Source organism: Plectrocnemia conspersa, unplaced genomic scaffold (assembly GCF_051122295.1).
Source record: "Plectrocnemia conspersa isolate PC_06_02 unplaced genomic scaffold, ASM5112229v1 ptg000006l, whole genome shotgun sequence".
Classification (NCBI taxonomy): Eukaryota; Metazoa; Arthropoda; class Insecta; order Trichoptera; family Polycentropodidae; genus Plectrocnemia; species Plectrocnemia conspersa.
Genome location: NW_028277170.1, coordinates 11,098,521 through 11,124,456, shown reverse-complemented (window position 1 = coordinate 11,124,456; position 25,936 = coordinate 11,098,521). Strand labels below are relative to the sequence as shown.

Here is a 25,936-nt window from a genome sequence, read left to right as displayed (position 1 = left end):
AAAGTCAGAAATTCTCTCAATATAGTGGGGTTATGAAAGGTTTTGTATCATCAATTGAAAATTGTATCATAAATAGCTCAAAATTGAAGAATAAATGTGGAAAATGACTACATTAAAACGTCCAGACTTAAAACTAATAAAATAAGTCTAATTTAGAAATCGTAATTAATTTATTTAAATCACCGCTTGGGATTTATAATTTTTTACTTTTTGCTTTATATAATATTATATAAACCTAATTTGGAATATAATAATGTAACACTTAACCTGAATGTTTTTTCTACTTAGATACTAAATTATATTTTCCCCAAATGCTTAAAATTACCATTTCTACTTTTACATGATTATTTATATTATTAAAATATACATACATGTGTATATAATTATATATTCAACTACCTTTGAGAAATCATACTATTTTTAAAATTACTAAACGCCTAAATTGGATAAAATAAGTGTATAGTATTAAATATAAAGATAAAAGTCATATTATAACATTCAAGTATAATGTGTATATAAATAATATGACTGCTCTGGCTCCGATTATTATAATATGACATGAAAGACAGTCTCTAAAAACAGGTGGTCCGTTACATTTAAAAATTAATAAGAAAGGATTCCTATCCTCCATTCTCCTACTTCTGAAATTTATACTACAACTCATATTCCACTGAAAAAGGCAATTGATTATTCTTCATTTAACTATGTCTTCTATGTCTTATTAATTAAATGTTAATAAAGGTACTCCTTCATACAAATTAATAGTATCTCTACTATTCTCTATGAATCGTCCATAACAAAATCTGAAGATGTTTATCTTTATTATATAGAGACTCACTAAGCACTTATGATGGTCTAATTTTAATTTTATATTTTACTAATTTAATTAATAGCGTTTCAATGTTTATCTACCCCATAACGGATTCTAAATATACATTTTGTTTTACCGATTTTTAATGCACATGACCTACAATGACACATATTTAAGTCGTTAGCCTGTAAAGTGTTAATATGTATATCTTTTAATGCAGTGCACATAACTTATAAAAATTTTGTAATAATGCTAATAAAAAATATCCTGCTATGATAGATTCATTTGGTGCGCTGGACGAACTTTTTTCTCACATTCGTTATAAAAAAATAAGTATTTCAGTAAAAGTATTTCAAATAAAAATAAATATATAATATATAAAAAGGACCACCTTTTTTATAATATTGCCTTAAATTACTATGCATTATATAAAAAGCTTACGTATTAGGTATATAAAATTAGATTTCTTACTTCTAGACAAATTAACGTAATTATATTTTGAACATTTGTAATATGGATTTGTTTAAGCTGTAATTCACATTGAAAATTTACTGTGTTACATTGTGATGAATGATGAGATATAAAAACAATGTCGACATTTCATTTTTTGACTGTTTAAGCAAGTGATTTTTTATGATGTAGTTCTGAAAAAATGATCCACAAGTGTAATGAATTTTTTGAACACATTTAAATTGTAATTAGATGTATTTAATTATTAACTATTTTTGTATTTTACGAATAAAATATCACTTATCACAAGATTATGGCCTTTGCTTTATATAATACATAAAGAAAATTGACATACACTCCACGTATTTATAAAACATAAAAGTAATACTTCTCTTGTACTCCATAGACGATTATATAAAAACATAAAAGTAAATAATTATATACATTATAAAATCAAAAGTGAACACTTACACCAAACCTAGTGCCCGTGATGTGTGCATGTGTTATTGTTAAGTATACAAAAAGTAAATCGAGAATATATTTATTTTATTGTGAAACTTTTGCTAACAATCAACAAAATCACCATTGATCGTGCTCCCTTAAAATCATTTGTGTAAGGTGAAGAAGAATATATAAATATTTTTTTAAATATTAATTAATAATAATGTATTCTAAATAAAAATAATTATTGTTAGCAGTTTATTATTTTACTCACAGTTGTGGGTATCGTCAGATATACAATAAGTCCATTCTTGTCTCGTAATCGACTCGTCGTGATCCATATCACATAGTCTGGCAAATGTTTTGGCACACTTCTTTGGTTTTACGACCTGAAGCGAAATTTAATACTGTTAATTAATTATCACACTGCAAATAATATTTTTTTTCAATTGCTTTGATTTAATCAACGTTTTTTTCCATTATTTGATCATAATGAAATTAATGGCATAAAGAATTGACATGGATGTTGTCTTTAATTTTCTTCTATTCTACATTAATGTTCAATCGCTTTGTGGAAGATGAGGAATATTTCTTAAGCTGTCAATATATTTTGCTATAAATATCGATTTTCCTATACCTCAGAACTCCTTTTTTCATATTTGACTTAATACAAGGGATAATTAAAATAAAATAACAGTTAATTTTAATTCTTTGAAGTGGACACGGTAAATTTGAGGACGGACAAATGGGCGATTCAAAAGGGGTGACGGACAGATGGGCGATGTTTTTTTGGGCGATACAATAATAATGCAATACAAATAAATTTGCAATAAAAATCTTATTTTTATCGTTTTATTTAGTAACATGACCCTATTATTAAATAATTAATTAACATGATTTACTGCATATTAAAATATATACGTACGTACACACGAAAATAAAAATTACTAATATTTTTTAGATAAGACATACGGTCTGAACAAAACATAGAATATATATTTTTACTAAATCATAAAATATTTGTTTGATTGTTTGATTTATTTATTCAAGAACTTGTGAGAGTTATCCAATATCATAAAACATTTTGGCTTAAGCCGATAATTTTAACATCACTACTGATAAATGTTTATCGTTGATGTGTTGCCCTTTATGCGATATTCTTTTTATGTTTTGAGCCTTGGAAATTACTGTGAGAACAAGCTTTCGGAATTTCCAAAAATTGCATATTTTACAGTTATCGATTTTAAACTATATAATGGTAGTTTCAATAACCCAGATCTAGCGCACAGTGTACTTTTGATACCTGATTCTAGGGAAACATTAATTATTCCTGTAGAATATTTCAATTATGAATTCAGTCCATCACAATTTTAACGTTTTCTTTTAGTTGATTCTGGAACAGAACAAGTCGACCCAATGAGAATCTTAATTTTCGATCGTCTAAGTCAGTGGTCGGCAAACTTATTGGCCGAAGAGCCAAATATGTACATTACAATGATTCAAAATAGTTCTGAGAGCCAAATCTGTTTTTTAATTTAGTAAACCTTTATTATAATTTTAGACCTTTATTAAATTACGGGTACACTGAATAAAACTTGATTTCACACTTAATAAAGATTTATTCGTTGATAAACAATAATATGAAAGTAAGGTATCCATAAATTTAAATCATGACAATGACTGACAAACACTTAATGCGAGCAATGTCGTTGCATCTCTTTGGAAAGTTTCAGTAAGTCAGGTTTATATGTTGTTGTTTTCAATTTTAGACATGATTCCAGGTTCTCATCAATAAGACAACTTCTCAGTTTACTCTTGATAAAGTTCATGCTTGAAAAGGATTGTTCGCATGAATATGTAGAACCAAAAAGGGAAAGAACTGCAAACGCAAGTTTTTTCAGCTGATCGTAAGAGTCAGGAATACTATTCCAGACGTTGAAAATGATCATGTCTTCATTCTCCAGGTCTTTCAAAGCAGACCACTTGTGTTGTGAACTAAGATCACATTCGTTCTTCTCCAATATTTCCAAATCAATACAAAGACGTTAAAATTTGGAGCTCCATATTTCCTTGTTTTTTAAATCCTGCAATTGTATTTCAAAGTTACAATGTCAATGCCAAAAGGAGAAAATTTCAACTCATGCATTATAGCGTTAAGAAGATTTTTGACGAATACTAAGGTCGCTTTGCTGTTTTTAAACTCCTGAAATCTGCTGAGAAATGCTTCCCTCATATTTAAAATTGCTGTTTTGAAATGGTGTTTGTCAAAAGAGGAATTATTTTCTTGGCGATGCTTTAACAGGCTCGGAAAGTGAAACAATGTTTCCCTTTCAAAATCTTAAGCAAAAAGGAATAATTTGTTTTCGAATGAAATGGCTTCTTCTAACATCGAAAAAATTGTTTCCCTTCCCTTGTAGTTTACGGTTAAGCTGATTTAGATGAGACGTAACGTCTACCATAAAATGAAAGTTTTGGATCCACTGATTATCTGTAAGTTCTGGATAGTGAACACCCTTCTCAAGGAGAAATGCTTCAATTTCTGGCAATAGGGAAGCGAAACGTTTTAAAACGTTCCCTCTGGATAACCATCGAACCTTGTTATGAAGCAGAAGATCAGCGTACTCACTCTCCATTTTAACTAAAAATTCTTTGAATTGACGATGATTAAGAGCTTTAGCTACAATTGAGTTGATGATTGTGATCACTAATCCCATAACTTCACTAATTTCTTTCGGAAATGTCTGCGCACAAAGTGCTTCTTGGTGAATAATGCAATGATAAACCAATATCTCGTGATTATTTTTTTCTTTCAAAATAGCAACAAACCCTTTTCTGACGCCAGTCATACTTTTGGCCGGAAATTCTGTAGCCGCCAAACACGCAGATTGACAGCTGACATACTACTACGCTGCGCTGCGCCCCTACTGGACGAAACAGGTATTACGTCAACGTTCACGCACACATTCAACGTTGCATGGAAAGGACACTTGACCAGAATTAGCGCCCGAGCCCGTGGATATTTGTGCCAGAGCCGCACTCAAGGAGCCAAAGAGCCGCATGCGGCTCCGGAGCCGCACTTTGCCGACCCCTGGTCTAAGTCATGCAATGTGGAGCCAAAGCATGAAAGAATTATTTGAATGGCACATTTTTACTTTTACCTCCCTTATTTTCTTAATTTTTATCATTTTGGCTAGAAAGGATGGAGGTTTTGTTTTACCTGCTCTATTTTATTTATTACCTAATAAGACTCTTGAAACGTTCATAAAATTATTTTATATGATAAATGAAATGTTGATTATGAAATTGCAATACATCAAGCTTTGCGTACGGTATTTCCTCAATCTAACATAAATGGTTGCTTTTTAATCTCGTACAAAATCTTCAAAAGCATTTAGATTAATGTAATCTTTTGCCCAGGTACTATTATGATTCGCTTTAAATCCAAAAATGATTACTTCACATGCTTTCGTTTCAGAACAAGATATAATACATGCTTTTCTAGAGAATCATTTATCCAATGAATTAGAAGCAAATTTTAAATGGTTTACGAACGCCTATATAAGTCGCCTAAGAAGTAATAGAAGTAAGGCTCCACTGATTTTTCCATCCATCGTTTAGTCTGTTTATCATAGAACATTAAACGATAGCGATAAGACCAATAATTTTGCCGAGGCATGTTATCGGAAACTGCAATTGAGTTTTTGTAGCAGTTCAAGTCATCTGAATTTATAGATTTTTATCAATGGTCTCAGATAAATCCAAAAACGCTATAATGTTGATTATGAGAGAACTATAGTAGGTTTTGAACATCAGCACAAATAAGGCGTTACGAAGAAGCTGACCAAATAATTGGTATAAAGGTTTTGAGCTACAATAGAGAAAATTTCATATAATATTAACGTGGTATTGCATTTACATATATAATTATAATATGAGTTTATAATTTTAAAATAAAATTGTTTTTCATTTATTATACTTTTTCGTTTTAATTTATATTTTACTAATATTTACAATAAAGCTAAGCTTTTTTTAAATTTCTTATAAACTTTTTTTAAATTTCTGTCGCACATATGCCCGTCGCCCAAATAACCATCGCCCAATTGTCGCATACCGCTTTAAAGCGTTTTGATTCAACGTTTAATTATTTAATTTTATTTAATGATAAAAATAAATAAAAAGCAAGCAACATTTTAATATTTTTTATACTGCACCTTTTTAATGAGTCTCCTCAATGGTCGGTATTCAGGTTTCTCAAGAATACCATTTTTATCTTTATCCATCGAGTTAAACTTCCAGTCGATTACATTTTTGTCTTTCTCGTCGGCCGATAACATAGCCGTTGGATTTAGTCTGTCGTATTCCTTGCTGAACACATTGATCAAGTTGAGATTGAACTGTGTCTTGTCCGTTCTGTTGCACACTGAAATAAATAAAGCGAAACTATGCAATGAAACCGCATCATACAATAATCTAATTAGTAAAAAAGGAAGAATGTGAAAGGTATTTATATGCAGTGTATTTCGAAATCGCCACTGTATAATTAGTGATTATAAATCTGATTTCAGAACTCAAACCCTTGCGCTCTGCAGCAGTACAAAATACTATAGTAACTGCCACACAATTACAGACAATTGTTTTGAGATGAATTACAAGCATTGGCAAATAATAATGCGTTTCTAATATTCAGTTTAGCGGTCATATGTTGGTATTGTGGCGATTGTGAAAAACACTGCATCTTGTTAACTATATGTATATGTATACAATTATATGAATATCGCACGCAGACATATATAAAATAAAGTTATTAAAACAAATATTATATTTTAACATTAAAGAAGAGTTCGTTTCGCAATAATATTATTAATGCGATACTGCACCTTCATGCTTTATAGTACCTTCCTTATTTCTTTGGCCTCTCACTGAAGATCTCCGCCTCGTGTTCGACTTCTCTGTAATATAAAATAAATAGCATGAATTGACATATTATACAAATTTTTAGTGGTATTATTTACATAAAAAATATTTAAAAAAAAAACATTTTAATCGCATATTTATTGTAAATGTGTATTTAGTTTATCTGAACTTGAATATAATGAACTATATTATATTTATCGATATTTAAATTGATATGATATGTTTTGATCAAATTTGTTAAGTGTATAAAAAATTAGCAATATTAAGTAAATAAATAAATATTTTCAATAAACCTTCATCGAAGATTTTTTTGACAAACTTTGATTGTCAAAAAACATTAGAGAGAGAGCGTATTTTTCACGATTTTAATTATATCATACAACAAATAATTTTAAAAAAATACAATGTTAGTTGTTTAAACCTAGCTTTAACTAACACTAAATTTTGTGATAAACACAGACATGTTTATATTATCGTAAGAACAATGATCAGTACATTCGACAGATATTCACCAAAAATTTGACAATGTTATTTTTCGATGAATCTTTTTTAAAATAAAAAATAACTTACATATTATAAACACATATGTATATAGCATTGATTTCTCTATACGAGAAGACAAGTATAGAACGCATGCGATTGACGTGAAGCGCGCGGCCTGAAGGCTCGCCCATTCTCATACCGCGAGGGCTATGTTAATCAATACATATTTGTATTTGATCTATTCTTACCTCTCTTTCCACAGTTGGGCCGGCCGTTGATCGCCGTATTGGGAACCGCGTTACCTTGCGGCGTCACACACCAACAGTTCGAGTCTCCGTTACACTGGACAGGGGCGTAGCTCCCATCTTCTCGGCAGCTGGGCACGAATCCATTGGTCCTCCTCGCCAGCTTCGTCTTTTGCAGATACTGCAGGCTAGCTAGGCACGGCTTTGCATCTAGACAATATGGCATTTGCGGCCGAGTCTAACTAAATGTTCGTGAACCTCACGGTCGCTCCGACCGAAGAGGTCCACGTTAAACGAAGACATAATATAGGTAGTCGTGGGACCCCCGCAGAAAGATCGAATTTTACAAACCCAAGCTGCAAGGTGACATCATATGATTAAAATCTATATTACCCAATAATTTACAGTTTCAAAATCGCCATTTTCATAATTTTTTTAACAGGCTTTTACATGCATAAGATTGTTCTAACCTTACTAGTTTTTTCTCACAAACATGTAAAGTAAACAAATATTCTGATTTTTACAATGGGTAGAATCGAACATATGTTCTTCCACAATGTTACTTATCAGAAAATAATCTTTAAAAACCTCGAATGGAACAAAAACAATTACTCGACTCTTCCTCAAGTCGTATATGTGTACTTTAAATAGAAGTTAGTGATTAAACTTTAAATCTACGGAATTTAAACCTGCTGCCGAAAACACTACAACTAGGTATGCTAAAAAAATATTACCATAATAAATAACTTTAAACAAACTTAAAATTAAAGGTTATTCGTTTTAGAAAAGATAAACAATTTAATATCAGCTATTGAGAAAGTCCACAGCTACACAATATTAGCTCGGATATATAAGTAATTTCTCAAACTTTGCCAAAGTTTATTTGTATGAGTTTTATAATGAATTTTATTGGTTAGCTTGGTAAAAAAACCGGCATCCCACAAATGATATTTAGCCCGAAAAAATGTACCCCCGTCGGCCGAAATAAGAACGAGACTTACGCTCAAGATAATGACCCCAACAACGGAGGTCGAAACATCAGCAAAAGTGTATAAATATATATATTTATATATATGTATATATAAATATATATATATCGTCTCAATCTGATTGACCCATGAAGAAAGGAAGCAACGTTATCAACCAATTATGCCAATGAATGATCCGCCGCATGGTATGTTCAGTGCGGTCGAGCGTTTGAATGTTTCGAGTCGGAGTTAAATTTTTATCTTTAGTTTATAAGTTTAATGTGGTCAAGGTCGTATTGGCTTGATTGTGATTAAATATTGACCAAAACATACAAATTTGTCCGCTGGTTGCCAGATTAGTTTGTTAGTAAAATATGTAACATAAAAGAATAACTATGAGCCTGTGAAATACTTTTATTGAAATTCTTCCATATAATACCATCACTGTTTTCTTATGACGCATAGCACAGAACATAGAATAAGTTTGTTATATCAGGGCTTTTTATTTTTTCAAACATATCCTTTTATCTATATTATAAATTCTAAAATTGTCTGTCTTACTAAACAACTTGCGACAAGCAAGCGATATGATTTTGTACAGGTCAATATGCTTTAAATTTTTAGGTCAATGCATTTTTTCTCATACCACATAACCACAACAATATAATATATATAAACCTTTATATTTTGCTATAGCACAAGTTATGAAGAGTTATTATAAGTGTTATTATGTAATTTTAAATAAATTATCAGTATTATAATAGATTAAATTACAGGACATAATTATGGTATTCAATGAATATTTAATTATTTAACTAAATATATTCCTAATAACGTAATTTTTAAATGCAAAAGTTAATATGCTAACTAAAAATTTGACATGAAATCGCTTTTGTTACAAGCGTATAAATTGTATTGAAACTAAACTACAATAATTTTAATCTTAAGCTTAATATCTAAAAATTTTATTAAGGCGAATATTTCAACCCTTTAGTTATATTTACATAATCCATAACATTTCTTAGTAAAATAATTAGTCTATATAAACGAATTCCGATTATAAAGCTATGCATCAAAAAAAGTCATGAAAAGATGACTTTTTTTCAGAGCCGGCTCTGCGAACATGATGAAATTATATGAAATCCAAAGACTTCGAATATTGAACTCTCAATGGTTGAGTCAATCAGGAGTAAGAGCAAGATTAAGTAATCGTTCAGTGGACGCTTTATATGCATAAATTCTGAAATTGTTTTAATTATTTTAATATGTAGTACCATAAATATTAATTGCTATATGGTGGCTATACTGGAGGTAAATGCGGTTCCCTGGCAGTACTGAACGGTTGTTTGGAGGACGCGGCAAGAGAACTGTGGGGTATTTGACCGATCTTGGCGGCCAAAATTATTTCTCTACTTTAGTGTATCCTATAAGTACTCTTACTCAAATATATCGTATAATAAGTGTTAAAAAATACATTACTGGAAAAAACAAAAGAAAAACTTTTAAAAAAACAATATTTTTATTGTACTGCAATATTTCATGCAATATTATTTTTAAAAAGTTGTTAGCCCGATAAAGAGGAATTCCATGGTTCCTCGTCTGAAACCAGTTCTTTCAGCTGGAAGTAACGTGGCTACCGTATTTTTTAAAAAGAGCTAAGTTTTTTGTTATGTAGTGGTCTCATCCCATTATGACAAGATCTGATTAGCACATCCATATTACAAGATACACTTGCGAAATTTCGGGAAAAATTTTACCGATATAAACGGAAATGTTTATGTAATTAAAGACTTTTTAAATTACTAAGAGATATAGTTGACAACTTTTGCCCCGGAAGGCAGTCATAGTTCTCGGTCGCGTTCTCAGTTCTTGCTTGTAAAAGCTAGGACTGGAACGCTTGCCAACTCTTCTCTGGTAATTGCCGTCTGACTACTCAATACGGTGCATCGAGATGTTGATATTTTCTCGTGCACTTACAAAGAGTTGGAACAGTCCTCTATGTATCATGTTAACACATGTAAATGTATTACAAATCTTTTATTTATTTTATCAATACAAAATTCTCGAAAACGGAAAACATGTATGGTTGTTTTGTGAATCGGAGAATAATTAGGTAAGATGTAAATTTATTGAGTGTGAATATTTGATGTTATGGTATTACACTATAAGCATCGATTGCCATTTCTAAGAATATACATATAATCATTTGAACATTGAACAGGAGACACTAAGGAATTAAGTCAAGAATCGAAAGAAAATGTATATTAAAGATTAAAATGCACAAATCTAACATATACAATAAATTCATTAATCCCCATAGATTAAAATGTTATGTTATAAATCATAAAAATACATGATGCGAGTATTGAAATATCTCTAAGCTTCAGGGTCTAATCATTAGAGTTTAAATTTTCCCTCATAAATGAACGGCAATATTTTCCCAATTAACGTCCTAAATTTAGGTCGCGGTCCGTAGGCTAAGTATCACTGCTCTACAACTATCGTAACTGATGCGTTTAAATTGATTTACGTTTTCGGAGGGCAAGAGTTAACACGACAGAGACAAAGTCATCGCTCTGATCTATATTTAATGTATGTATGACATTCTAACGTGGATCACTTTCAAGTACATGGTACATACACTTACATGTATTTTTCAAATTAACACTCAACGATCGTGGGTCATGAATAAATCCAGTTTGACCAATGCACTCGATCATTCTTTAATTTATGTATGTACATATATATATTGTATATATATATATATATATATACAGAATGGAACGGAACCCGTTTTTTCAGTTATTTAATACTGCATGTTGAATTGGAGATAATTTATTGAATACGACTAACTTCTTTTCAAATATATTTACATAGTATTAAAACTATAATACCATAATAAAAGTTACAAGAAAGCAAAAAATAGGTTTTATAGATATTTTTCTGCTATTTATTTAATTTTTTAAATAATGCTTTATTATATACATTTTATAAATAGACATTCGATATACAACTTAATGTATCACAAATAAAAATAAAATTACAAAAAAATCAAACCATTGTAAATCATTTAAAAATGTTTAATTTTCTAAAATATATGGGTTTGTATGAATAATAACTTTTAAATCTATGTTATCCCAATCTTTGGTACACCAGCAAAAAAAAGTAGAAATCTAAACTATTTTGAAAAAAATAGTCATATTATCATACAAATGAGTACACAAAAGCAACACAACCGATTATATGTAATTGATGCATTTATAAATTCCACATGCAATTGGTTCTTAATATAGATAAGACAGTCACGTGAAACTATTATTTTTGCCTATTATTCATATGACATTGAAGATTTTCGAATTTTATTAGCTTGTGGTTACTTGTGAACCTTTAAACACAATGTCAGTTCATAGAACTTAAGTTAAAATATGAATATATTATATAAGGAATATGAATATAATTGAAAGATATATACTTCCTATAGAAAACATTAATGTTACATTAATTATATATAATTATATATAACATTAATAATCATAGTTGTAGTCAAACATTTTTTTTACAATTCTATAAGATATGAAGAGATCAAGGAAGATTCGTTGAGCCCCTCTTATTATATATTGCTATACGTAACTAGAGACATTTACCATTAAAAATGGTAAACAAATAACGATTTATTTCTTTCAAAACAGTACTAAAATAATTAATAACATGATTGACTCATTCAAGCATCCTTCTTCCAGTGTCTGTATGATAACTATGCATTACTATTAAAGGAAAATATTTAATTTAATTTCTCACGTCCATGAAATTGGTATTTCCGGATGTGGATGTGATCTCACTAGATCTGTGCAGCCTTTTATAATTGTATTCAAGCTCAAGAAGTGTCGTCGAAGATTGCTCTCTTTTTCCTTGGAATCTTGCCAACGTTGACAATAATTTATCTTATATTATCTTCTTCCTGATGAGCAATGTAACCAAATAACTAACTAAACTGTCGTTGGCATTTCTTAGATAGCTTCTATTGAAAGCACGAACGAGTTTTTTATTACAAAAACACGATGTTAATTGTATCAAAATACCAGCATCAATAATTACACATATGTGAGTCATATCAAATTTTAATATATCTTTATCACTTAGCCTTTTTAAATAAGTCCATGCTTGGTAATTGCAATCCTTATATGATTATTTTAAATATTTTTTGAACTTGCCGCTAGGGGCACACTTCTAATGCATCATGTTAATTTCGCTATTATATTGTAAAGAAACGTGTAAAACGAGTTTAAACTTAACTTTTTCTGTAATTTGTATGTTTTCCAATTGAGCGTAAATTGAATCGTTATAACATCTAATATAAAAAATACATTCTACCTAAATTTCGAGTTCTTTAAAAATATTTTTTTAATAAACAAATCGAATGATTGATATACCCACTTTCAAAACCATCTGGCAACCTCACCCAAACGAGATTAGTCTCCCGCGTGTGCATCATCATGCATTTCTTATCAACTTTTTGGCTTTGTTTTAAAATCCCACTTTATAATTACCGCGTTCGATGAATCAAAACGAGAGAAAAAAGTCACCTCTGCATGGACCCTTGTGCCTCAAGGACACGGCCACGCCTTCACACTGCAATTTGACGATCCGGCACCTGTTGGTGTACGTCTGGTTATCGTCGCCGCAAACCAGCTTCTTGGAGTTGCCCTCGGCCAAGCACGTCAGATATCTCGACTGACAGTCGGGCTGCAAGCAGAATAATATCATTTTAATGTTATTTATAGAATAATATTAACATTGCAGCTTAAACATATTCCTGAAAACTGAATAACACTGTCGGTCAGCATCTGAACAAAAGGCCTTGAATTTGAAATTATCTCAATAACTCTTCTCGCAGTGTGGACAAAAGGAAATGAGACCAGATACATTATACATCTATTTTAATAATGTTATACAATAATATGCAATGTATCGGTAGCTTGATGCAAGAATGGCACTTTTTTGAGTCACAATTCTATATACTTATAATAATTCTAGTTAATTTGTAATCTGATTATTTTTAAAAGGTAAAACTCACTTTTCGACCTCGGAGCCCGTCGCCGGGAATTCAAAATTTAAAGATATCATTACGAAGATTGTTTTATGATTGTTTATCTAGTTTAATCAATGTATTGTTCTAATCCTCAACACAGTGTGTATATATTTAATTTTCATAGCTATAACACACCTAGTTAATTTGCAATCCGATTATTTATATTCAGTCAAATGACGAATTAATGAAAATTATTGTCGCGTAGCAAAATTCTATTATTAAATAATAATTATTTACAACTGTCGTCACGGTACTGTCGGCCATCTTGTTTTATATTTGAATGCTTATTTTTCATTGGTCGAAACAACAGAACGCATTACCGGTGCCTCGGAAAGCAATGAATCAAATTGAATTTTTATTTTTATTATTATTTATAATTATAATTAAATATATTTCCTTTGTTTACGTTTGTTATTATACACCGTTCATACAAAGCGATACGATTTACAGTTTCATTTTAAGCGTCCGGAAGCGGAAGCGACGGCTTAGAACAATTATATATTACAAATCAATAATATTGTAAGTCTGCCGTTGAAATATTTAAGGCGCTGGTCAGATGCGTTACAGCATGGTTACTTTTAACGGCTACAAGAAAATATTGATCTGTAACTGTCTGTGATTCGCTATATTAATTGTAAACGCCATACTGTACTGTAAACGAAAGTCAGTGCCATCTATTTGATTGATTGGAAACCATTTTTTATACTGGCGGGCTGTTTTTTTATTACAAATAATTAATTAATTCAATCTATTTATTACACTGTATGAAAATTTTATTTATATGTAAAATTACCAGCATTAGTTTTTAAATTTGGCCAAATATAAATTTTGCCTGGAAAATATCAATGTAAAAAACGTAATTTATTTTTGGTATAATATTGTTATGGTTTGTAACTTTTTAAAAATATTCACTTTGAACTATTAATATCAGATGAAACAGTTTCTGCAAAGGTATATTTGAAATTATAGATACTAAACCAGAAACTAAAGGATAAACGACTCATTTTTGTAATTCTTCACAATATTGAACGACTTCACAAAGCAAGAATGATTTACGAAAAAAATCAGGAGCTAAATTGCTCCTTTAGATTATCGTTTCTTTAAATATATGGAGCACACCTTAAGAGAAAAAAAAAATGTAATATGCCCGATGTATAAAATCGAAAACGGTTTTTTTTTATAAAAAGGGCATTGAAAATTAACTATAAAGATGGAAAAGAATAGTTAATAACGATTGAAATTATATTTTATATTAATATGTAATACAAATTTTTGGTCTATATATGGTTTTCTTTCGAGTCAACTTAGGTTTGCAATATTTCAATATTTTATGCCATAGCTCAGTTGGTAGTTAATACATTTAGTGATGGTTTTAGTTATGTTATTTAATTTATTTATTTATGCATTTTTTTGTTATGTATTTGTGGTTAAATAAATAGCCTAAATAACTTAAAGAAATGGATATTTTTTAAGCTATTTTTATATAAGCCCTTGAAAACATTATTTATATAAATATTAGGATTACATAGTATAGAACTAACATTATCTCATGATAGTAAGCGGATCTTTTATAGTAAAACATTTATGAAAGTTTGTAAACTAAAACATATGCATTGCATTTTTAATAACAAAGATTTTGTGTAGTTCCAAATATTTAACAGTACTGAGAAATATAATTGACAAGATGTAGATATGATTTTCCAAAAATTTAAGAATATCGCTTTAGTTTTGCTTATATATAAATTAAATTTATGAAATTTTAAACGTTATTTACTCAGCCAGTTTTATAATATCATATCAAGTTATAATAATATAAAGTGTAGAGCAAAAAATACGAATATGTATAGACAAATTGCTTTGTAATTCACGTAGAGTATATACAATCTAATTAAATTTTGCGTTTATCGCATATTTTTTAGTTTAAGTAAAACCGTTACAAAGAAAATTAATGAATTCAAGAGATGTCATGTGCTTTTATTTCAGAAATGCGTTATCAAAGATTAGATTGAATTGAACGCACTACAGATACAGTGAAAACTTCACAATTCGTCAAAAACTCAGGGAAAGCAATAAAAAGAGCAACTCAAGTTCAAAGTCCAAAAACTAACGGCATGAGTTTGGATGTTGGAATGCTGTCTGAGACTTGCACCGTCCTCTTTGTGTTGCAATGTCGGATACTCCAAAGACACTTCGTGGAACGATAATGGGGTAGGGTGGATCAGATTGGAAAAATTGCAATTTATTAATCAAAAATCTTCTGCACAATACAGGATGCTCGATAAGCGAATTGATTATTTAAACAAATAATAAGTACAGAATATGGACTTTTTAAATTATAAATATATATAAATCAGTAATGCTTCTCAGACTCCCAGCCTTAGAGCTCCATTAAGTGAACCACGATTTTTTTTTAGTATTTGAAAAGAATCTTATAATATTTATAACTATATAATCTATAGTAATTTCGTAAAAAATTGTGTAAAAATATGGTTGGGCTCAGAGCAAAAAGATTTACTATATTAAAAATGGTAGCTTTCTCCCGAAAAAGTCTTTAAAATTAAAAATAAAACTTAGTAATGAACTTTTTCTTAATAAGTTGGCGTATTTAAAGAAATATTTTTCTTAAATAAATATAAATGGGTCGCTACTCGAAAAATGTTGGGAGTCTATGTGTTCGCCAAAAAAGAGTACATACGCCAGACTTGTGACGTTAGGATAAAGAAACTCGTTCCCATGCTCACCTCACCAAATACAATGGAGTACATATTAACTTTAGGTGTATTGAATAATAAATAAACGGATCTTCTAAGTCAATTCCAAATTAAAATATTTTAGAAATGTTTTCTTGGTTTAGTATCTTTACAATCCAAAAAAATAATATTTAATTTAATTTTAATTGAAATTACTTGTATGAAACATGTCTAATATGCATTATAGGTAGTGCAGTTAAGATTCAGTATGTTTTACATATTATATGAGTTCAGTCGTGTGTGCCGCTTCCAATGTTACGAACCACACGGTTGACGACTCATGCGTGTAAATCACCGTCATGATCGCATGTGAACTGAGTGGTATGTTAGCCATTAACTATCAATTTCGCCATTACAACTCGTTCCGTACTATAGTAACGTCATTCATGACCAGTTGTGGAAGCACTGGCCAAAGCACAATCATGCAATCAGTCGATTCATCGCCCCACTTATATTTTGAGTCGTTAGTTTGCTAACAAATGCTATTAAAATCATCAGAAATAGTAATTAATCACAAAAAAAGCATATCGAGATAATTTGACAAATCCATTATTACTAAAAACAACTTTTAAGTGTGTGAACTAATTTAAATAAAAATAAATCAAATTGCAAACCACAGCGTACATCGACGAATCCAAAACAATACTTTTAGTGAAATTGACGCATTAACCCTTTGGCTACCGAAATCCGATATATCGGCTTTGGCTACACTAGCGAGAACTGCCGGATCCGACGGCTCCGAAATCGAAGTATCCAATACATTTTCAACCGTCTGTAGGGTAATTGCTTCAGGGGTATATAACATTTTTTCAAATAAATGTTATAAATATATTATAATCATTATTTTTTTTTTTTCATTATTATTTTTATTTATATATATATATATATATATATATATATATATATATATATATTTATGTATATATATATATATATATATATATATATATATATATATATATTTATGTATATATATATATATATATATATATATATATATATATATATTTATGTATATATATATATATATATATATATATATATATATATATATATATATATATTTATATATATATTTATGTGTATATATATATATATATATATATATATATATATATATATATATATATATTTATGTATATATATATATATATATATATATATATATATATATATATAAATATATATTTATGTATATATATATATATATATATATATATATATATATTTATGTGTATATATATATATTTATGTATATATATATATTTATGTGTATATATATATATTTATGTATATATATATATTTATGTGTATATATATATATATATATATATAAATATATATTTAAGTATATATATATATATATATATATATATATATATATATATATATATTTAAGTATATATATATATATATATATATATATATATATATATATATATATATATATAGATGTATATGTATATATATATATATATATATATATATATATATATATATATATATATATATATATATATGTATATATGTATATATATATAAATATATATATATATATATATATATGTATGTATATATATATAGATGTATATGTATATATATATATATATATATATATATTTATATATATATATGTATATAATATATATATATATATATATATATATATATATATATATATATATATATATATATATATATATATATAAATTTAACCGTCTGTAGGGTATTTTTACTTGAACCATTATTTAAAAATATCATATTTTATTAATTTACGAAAAGTTTTATTTACATTTTAAAAATAAATAACATATTATATACCATTGTTATCGATTCCTGTCGGAGCGCCGCCGCTCACATCTCGTAATTTTTAATACGTCATGCGATAATGACTCTTATTACAGCGTAAATACGAACTAAAATAACACACAATCGCATATTCATCATTAATTAGGTCAAGTTCGCTGCAGACAGCGTCGCACGTGCGACCGTATGTTTACAAACTAAAATACACATTTTGACTTTTTAATTATTTAATAAAAAGTCCCGGCAGTTCTGGAACATTTTTCCAAAAATGCCCGGCATCCAAAGGGTTAAGCATGGGAAACAAAGTATATAAATTCAAATAGGTGAATGGTCTTTTGTCTTATCGAATAAAACTTAAAAATTACCTTAAAACAAGGGATTAGCGCTCAGTGCAGACTGTACATGACAATAGACGGATACATAACAATAGCCATTCGGAATTTTTTCAACTGGCAACTGCTATTATATATTGTATTGTCAGCAGTTTTAGGATTTCTTCTAAAATTTCTTCGCTCGCTCGCGTGTTAAGTGACGAGAGTGAGTGAGAGATATGGAATAAGATGCCCTTCTCTCACACTCACTCTCGTCACGTGAAAGGGAAAGTAGCTCACCGCACGCGCGGTTATGTCGCGTTAACGTTTAGTCGTTCCCGAATCCCGACATTTAAATAATATACTCAAGTGAAGAATACAAATAAAATTTTATTCGAAATATGTAACGTAAAAATACTGTTATTTTGTATAAGAAATATAAGATGCTTTATTAGATTAGTTCATAATAATTTTGACGCTCTTTTATGTCATTTTCGTTTATAGGGTTCCTTTATTTTTTAATATAATGTATTTGCTCTGTATCTATTTTTATGTAAATGTACAAAAAAAAAGAAGAAAGTTCAACTCGGAAATGTTGGTGCGTAAATTGTCTGCATCCGTAAACTAAAATTTCCGAGGTGACCTGTTTTGCCCGGGGCGCTAAATATCCTCGAGATGGGAATGACTTGAGAATGTTTAGGCCGCAAAAAAAATTACTATGGGCCGCTACTTTGACAGGCCTGCTGTACAGTATACTCTTCTTGAGATATTAGTTGTCTCGAAAACGGAGAGCATTATACTGACGAACAATTGTAATGCCAAATAGACACCAAAACGATTAATCAAATTCGAATTCACTGAGCTTTAGCCATGGCCGTGACATTCCAATTGAGAACCTCTGTGTCAAAATGTGTATGTGCAAAATTAGCATGTCACAGTGTACTTATTAAATTATACATGTGGGTGGAGGGGGGTCATGGTACGATAATTACAGGAAGAACATTCTTGTTCACTTTTACATTTGTGTTTGTCGAGAAGGAAATTTATTAATAGGATGCTATTTTTTTCAATTAAATTCAGTTTTATTAATTTTGCTTTAAATTGGACTATTGAATTACAAATGGAAAAGATGCAAATAAGAGCATTTTGTACGTTTTATGAGATTAAAACTGTCGATAAAGCAGCAAAAGCGTCTCTTAAACTAAACAATGCTTTTAGTGTCGGTACTGCTAAAGAACGTACAATGCAATATTGTTTCCTAATGTTTCGTATTGAGGATAAGAGCATTGAAGATTAAAAAGGTCAAGGGTAACTTTCTTCAATCTTTCTGCACGCTGGCAACACTGACGTGGCGGCGGCGAGAGCAATATTAATTTGGTTGAAACACGACGGGAAGACAACTAAGTATAATCCACGGTAATTTTAGAATCATGGTGAAAGTATTAAAGCTGAGTTCTTGCCCAGAAATCGACAAAATGAACAAAAGGTCTGGTCCTTAGACTGCTCAATTGAAAAGAGCAAATTCTAAATTAAATTAAAAGTTGAATGGGTAATAATTCATCATTTGCCATACTTAACACTTTACAGTCCATAGCGAAACTTCGTCTGTCCGTTCACGCGTTTACAATACTTATAAACAATGTAACTTAAGCTTGTAAAAAAATTGTAATGCCGAATAGACACTCATTTAAATTTAATAAGGAAATACGAGATTGACTGAGTCATGTCAAAAGATGAAATACTTCCCTCTAAATTCAGCTAATATATACTTTTTGCTCATAGAATAAAGCCTCGATGATGTCATCATAGTAATGAAAATATTTACTAATTTGATTTTGAGCATATTTAATCAATTTTACCATAATAATAAATAAAAATCTTTCGTGATCGCCGAATGGTACATTAGTCATAATTTTTCCTATAAACATCGCTAAAAATAGTCATTTATCACCTCGAGAGTGTTATTACATTATTATGTTTTTTTTTACATGAACGAATATCGTTTTGTCAAAAGTTAGATTAATGTTAATATGTACCTATCTTTACTTTAACTTCGACGTTTTACTAACTCGTGTTCTTACCTAATAATATTGACATTAATAAATTATATATGTACATAATTTATTGTTAGTTAGGTCAGCTAGTGATTGCGACGCTAGTTAATATTTACAGTATTTGTATTACTAGAAATCGACCATAACACTTTATTATGGATAGATAAACATCGAATATGCAGGAATTCAATCTTTCGAGTGGTTTTCCTCAAAGCATTTTCGTAATGGTGAATCATCATCGGTTAATATAAAAAATATGACTTAACTTTTTTCCAAGTGTATAATAAATATTCAAGACGTTTGTATAAATAATTATGAACATATAATATAAATTCTTCGAATATTACGTTTTATATTTTAAACGAACGAGTTTTTATAAATAATGCTTAAATAATCAATTGATTAGAAATATAATATTTACCTGTGAAAAAAAATTGCCGAATAATTTTTTTATCCCAAAAATCGACATTTCATTATTATCCTCGCTAAAGGCGATTTTAAAATCAATACGATACATCTATTTCCTAGTAAACTTACTGTATAGCTGTTACAATTACATAGTGAATTGCCTATTTAATAATTCAATTTTATTATGAGTAAAAAAGCATTGTTATAATTTGTCTATATTAAATTTCTATTCCATTATTGATATTTAGCCTCTGATTTTATTAAAAATAAATAATTTAATTTATTAATCATAATCTAATTCTATTTTACGTGATTTTGCGATTAAATAAATATTAAAAAGTTATTTTTAAGTTTAAAAAATAGTTTATAATTATTTTATATAAAACACACTAAGACAAAAAAACAGGTAAAATATGAAAGGTTATTCTTAGAAACGAATGCCTTTTTTCTATTGTCAGATATCGATTGGTTGATTTTTTTTATTATAAGATAAAAGAAGGCTAAGTGGTCATCTTTGATTAAATTTCCCATCAAATATTTTATACTATATAGTTTTTATATCCAAAAATTTTTGACATTGTGGTACAATAATTTTTATCAATCTCCGAACCGCAGACGGAGTTATAAATAATTAAAAAACCAGACAATATTTACCTTATAAATATTTTTGTAATGATCGCCAGATTAGAACTTCATTTTAAAATCAATAACTCGAAATTAATAATTAAATACTGTATTAAATATAAAAAAATATATTTTTCTACACGGGTATCATTTTATAATGAATCTATCTAAAAAAAATTAGCAAATTACAGTTATTTCGTATGCTAAAAAAGATAATGACCGTGTTTATGCGTGTAAAAAATTTAGGTCGAAAACTATCTGAAAATTTATATTTAGAATATAATAAGTTTGGAATTTATAGGCATTTTTAAGGCTCAATTTTATTGCTTTAAAAAAATTAATATAATAAAAAGATTAATAAATCGGTGTTCATTTTTATTTACATTAAAGAATAAGGAGTACGAATTAATGTACATGTATCTGAAAACAAATATGTATTAAATTATATAGACATGAATGAATATATATCTGACTTTTTAATTTAGTTTATTTAGTTATACTAACTGATTAATGCTACTAAGAAAAATAATGAACTCATTACAATAATTAAACACACAGTCCGACAATTTTTGTAATTATAATGTTATAGAAAAAAATACAATTCAAGCATGTTTAGAGATATATACAAAATATAGACATATCATTACAATAATAAGCACTTTTTGGTTCCTTAAGATAGCTCAACAAATATTATCATAAATATAGCTCATTTCTATTATTTTGTATTAATGTATAATGGAAACAATTCAAAATAATTACATCTCATAAACTATTAATGCTAAAATTATATTTACGTAGCAATATCAGTTCATGTTGTTCCCATCAAAATAACGATATGAGCTTAAAGGGTTATAAATAATAATTGTTTATTAAATATCTACATTTAAATATTTATTCGGTGAATGAATTAAGCATAACATTTCACTAAACAATATGTACGGTGACAGAATAAAAATACATGTGATAATATTATAGCAAAAAAACACAAGTAAGAAATTACATATAGAAAAAATTACTGAGGCAATTAATTTCAGATAGCTATAATTTCAGAATCTCTAGTAATATATTTAACGCCTAATTATATTCTATTGCGGATAGAAAATTATGTTTAAAAATACAAATATTATTTTACAAAAAAATTAGTAATTTACATTAGTTATGTACACTTTCTTATAATTACAAAAATTCACACCGAAAGGGTTAAGCATGTTAATGTAGAATGTGAAATTACTGCAGTGTTAAATTTATTGCGTGTGTAATATCATCTTTAAATAATATTTGCTGGGTAATTTTATCACGTGTAATTTCTTTCGTGTGTATTTTTTGTTCAGTAATTTTATCGTGGTAATGAAGAGGTTAAACATGTTAATGGAGAATGTGAAATTTATTGCGTGTGTAATTTTTTCCTTGTGTTTTATTTGCTGGCTAATTTTACTACGTGTAATTTCTTCCTTGTATAATTTTTGCTGCGTAAATTTATCATGTATATTTTTTTCAATAATTTTATCATGTATACATGTACATAAAAATTTAATTTTGAAGTAAAAAATACTAATAAAATCTCGCAAACAACATTTTTTAAATCTTTAAATTATATTTGTTATATATGTACAATACTGTTATTAGATTAGTAGTAAATATGATAAGCACATCACCATAAGTTCAAAATATCTTTATCCTATATCTATCATGACTTTATTAACTATTTTTGATAGTTTAGTTAAGATTTTTTTCTTAACTAAACTATCTTCTTTTAAGAATAATGTTAGTTAGTTACGACCAGGGCTGTGGAGTAGGATTTGGAATCGGAGCATTGTAAGCGGAGTCGGAGTTGGAGTAGTTAAAAAATGGACCGAATCCTACTCCCGACCAATAATTTTGTAATTGTTCTTCGTGCGCCATGCGTTTTAAGTCAAGCAATTCCCTTTGAATCACGGATTTTCGAATATATTATTGATTAAATTAAGTATGTGAGTAGTCAAAAAATAATTATAATTATTTTTTGTTCTTTCTTAATTGTTGTTATTTACATGAAAATAAATAAATTAAAAAATAAAAAATAAATTTAATATCTTAAGATTATCTTATAATTTTGTTTACCTTGCGAGAAAGTCGGAGTCAGATTCGGAAAAAAATTCCAATGACACCATAAAATGTGATTCTGATTAAATGGAATTTAATATAAAATTGCATACTCTCTTTTATCTAGTTGATGTAATGTAGATATTGAAAATCAATTTTATGTGCATGTTTATAATATTATTACAAAATTTTAAGATGCATTTTTTTTAAATAATTTTTGACTTATTTTATGGTATGCATATATGTAATTAATTAATTAATTATTATTGTTATATTTTTAATGTTAATTATAAGTGTTACCGTTATTTTTTGAAAAAAAGTTAAAAAATCATCCATCAGAATTTAATTAGTTATTATAATTAAAATCAATAAATTAATTAACTAACTATATTTTTCAAAAAATATTTTAAAAATGCTGGCAATCTCAAACGGACTTTTTTTTAAATTTCACTGCAAGAAAATCGTTTGAATACTACTCATTAGATTTTGTCGAAAATTTTAATATAAATATGTACATACATATGTATGTACAATGTACATGTAAAACATTTTAAATATACCAATTACAGAGTATTTAATATGCGTATCATAAATTAGTATTATTATCTGTTTTTTTAATTATTTTTATAAATAGAAATTTGGTTTATACAATGTGTTTTGTAACCGTTTATTTCTTGCGCAATTGTGGACACAAATTATTGCGACAAAGACATCTGTGAAAAAATTTGCTAAAATCGATAATATCGCATTTTAAAAGAAATCCAATATAGTTTACGTTCGCGAGAGATAAACGCAAGATGGAATCGTTAATTACATTCGTAGGACTTGTCTGTCAGCTTTTTCAATTTGTCGCTAAACGAAGATTAGTTTTAAATCACTTAAAAACCCTTGCGACGAATAACATTTGACTAACACACAAACCCGTTTTCAAATTAATTCGCATCCGCCACATGTTTACGATTAATTCGCGGCCTTCGCCTTGTTGCGAATTCTTTTACCAAAACTTCAACTCGGACAATCCGATAAAAAACATACATTTATAAAATAATAACGAGATATAAAAAAAATCTTTCTGACAAAGACCGCAAGAATCAGGTAGATTTTTCTATATAAAAATATGTAAAAGTATTTATATTTTATTCATTTTAAGTTTAAATTAATATTTTTTTAAATAGCCGACATTTTAAAGCACAGAGTGGCAACGGAATATTTATAATCACAATATTTTAAAAGAGTTTTATGGAAATCTGATCTGTCCAATAAAACCAGTTATTTCTCATAAATATGGCACTTTTTTCAATTTAATTTTCATTTGTAAATCTATTGTGACGGACGGTTTAAGGAATGGCCCGATATGTTTCAGGCGCAGTGATAATGCAAACATAAAATAACTTCTGCTATATAAATAGAATAAGGATGCTGCGGCAAAATGTACAAAACACTGATTTAATCAGAACCTGATGATGTCCGCTTCATCGCGGACGAAAGCTCGTGCATATAAATATTTACTGCAGAGAAAATCAAAATATCAAACAACAAATAAAAATGCGATAACAAAATTTTATATACATATGAAATGGTGAAATCTAAGAAACTGCATTGACTTTTTTATAATCGCGTAATGAAACCTTATACAATAGGTAGTAATTCTATCAAAATTCATCTAATAAATAAAATAAATACTATAAAAGTTACCTTTGTAGCATTGGCCGCTATAGCGACGCAGAACATCGCGAACAGAGCGAGCAATTCGATCACAAGTTTCATTTTGTTTTATTTATAATTATATTTATTTTATACTGTTAACGAAGTATTCTTTATAGTGTTTTAAAACATTTTTTTTTAAAGTTAAACAATAATAATAATTCACACGCGTTCGTTGGTGTCGCGGTCCTCAAGCGTTGCGTTTGCTTGTTTTTTTTCTCATCTTTGCTTTATCTGTTTTTTTATATGTCTTATTATTTTATCTGTTTCGATCTTTAGATGTTTCGTTCTAAGTTGTCGCGTATTTTAGCGATCGTAGGCACCTACGACCATAACGGTACCAGCTCCAACGAGCAAGAATTTAACACTGATCTAGTGGCGAGTCGAGAGTTTCATTGCTGCCAATATGTCTCTGGCTTACGAACGAGCTTTGATAGTAACCATGTTACAACGCCCGAACGTTATAAGGTGACCAGTGTTTGAAAAAATAGAGATAGTTATTTCTGTAACGAGTGTGATATAACCTTCTCTAAAGAATGCATTTAAAATTTATATTTTTTCAGTATTTATTAAATTATTAGAAATTTGACAATCATGACGGCTACACAATTTTCTTAATACATAATTTTCATATACATACATATGTACACATACAAATGCACTATAATTTACCTGTACTCAAAAGAAATTCATACGCAATATTTTTTTAAAATGTGCACCTGCTCATATAGATGGTTAAAATGAACAAAAGTAAAAGACGAAATCGCGACTCTCTAAAACAAGGGATCTCTAAAAT

The 25,936-nt window shown here is 28.5% G+C and overlaps 1 protein-coding gene across 13 annotated transcripts in view; it reads right to left on the bottom strand.

Annotated features, from left to right (window-relative positions):
- The window catches only part of magu (SPARC related modular calcium binding-like protein magu), a 31,882-nt gene extending 6,373 nt beyond the window's left edge, over positions 1-25,509 (bottom strand). For 11 of the 13 annotated variants that reach the window (XR_015810034.1, XR_015810035.1, XM_088187933.1 and 8 more), the window contains exons 1-6: positions 25,132-25,509; positions 12,896-13,055; positions 7,348-7,554; positions 6,598-6,651; positions 5,914-6,122; positions 1,977-2,091 (exon numbers count right to left, since the gene is read on the bottom strand). Coding sequence is in view for 11 of the 13 variants with exons in the window: in XM_088187933.1 (XP_088044059.1) it covers positions 1,977-2,091; positions 5,914-6,122; positions 6,598-6,651; positions 7,348-7,554; positions 12,896-13,055; positions 25,132-25,203 (817 nt within the window). In the remaining 2 variants the exon portion in view is untranslated. The remainder of the gene's footprint in view (positions 1-1,976; positions 2,092-5,913; positions 6,123-6,597; positions 6,652-7,347; positions 7,555-12,895; positions 13,056-25,131) is intronic. The other 2 variants (XM_088187934.1, XM_088187943.1) reach the window with 2 other exon arrangements.
- Positions 25,510-25,936: the final 427 nt, after the last annotated feature.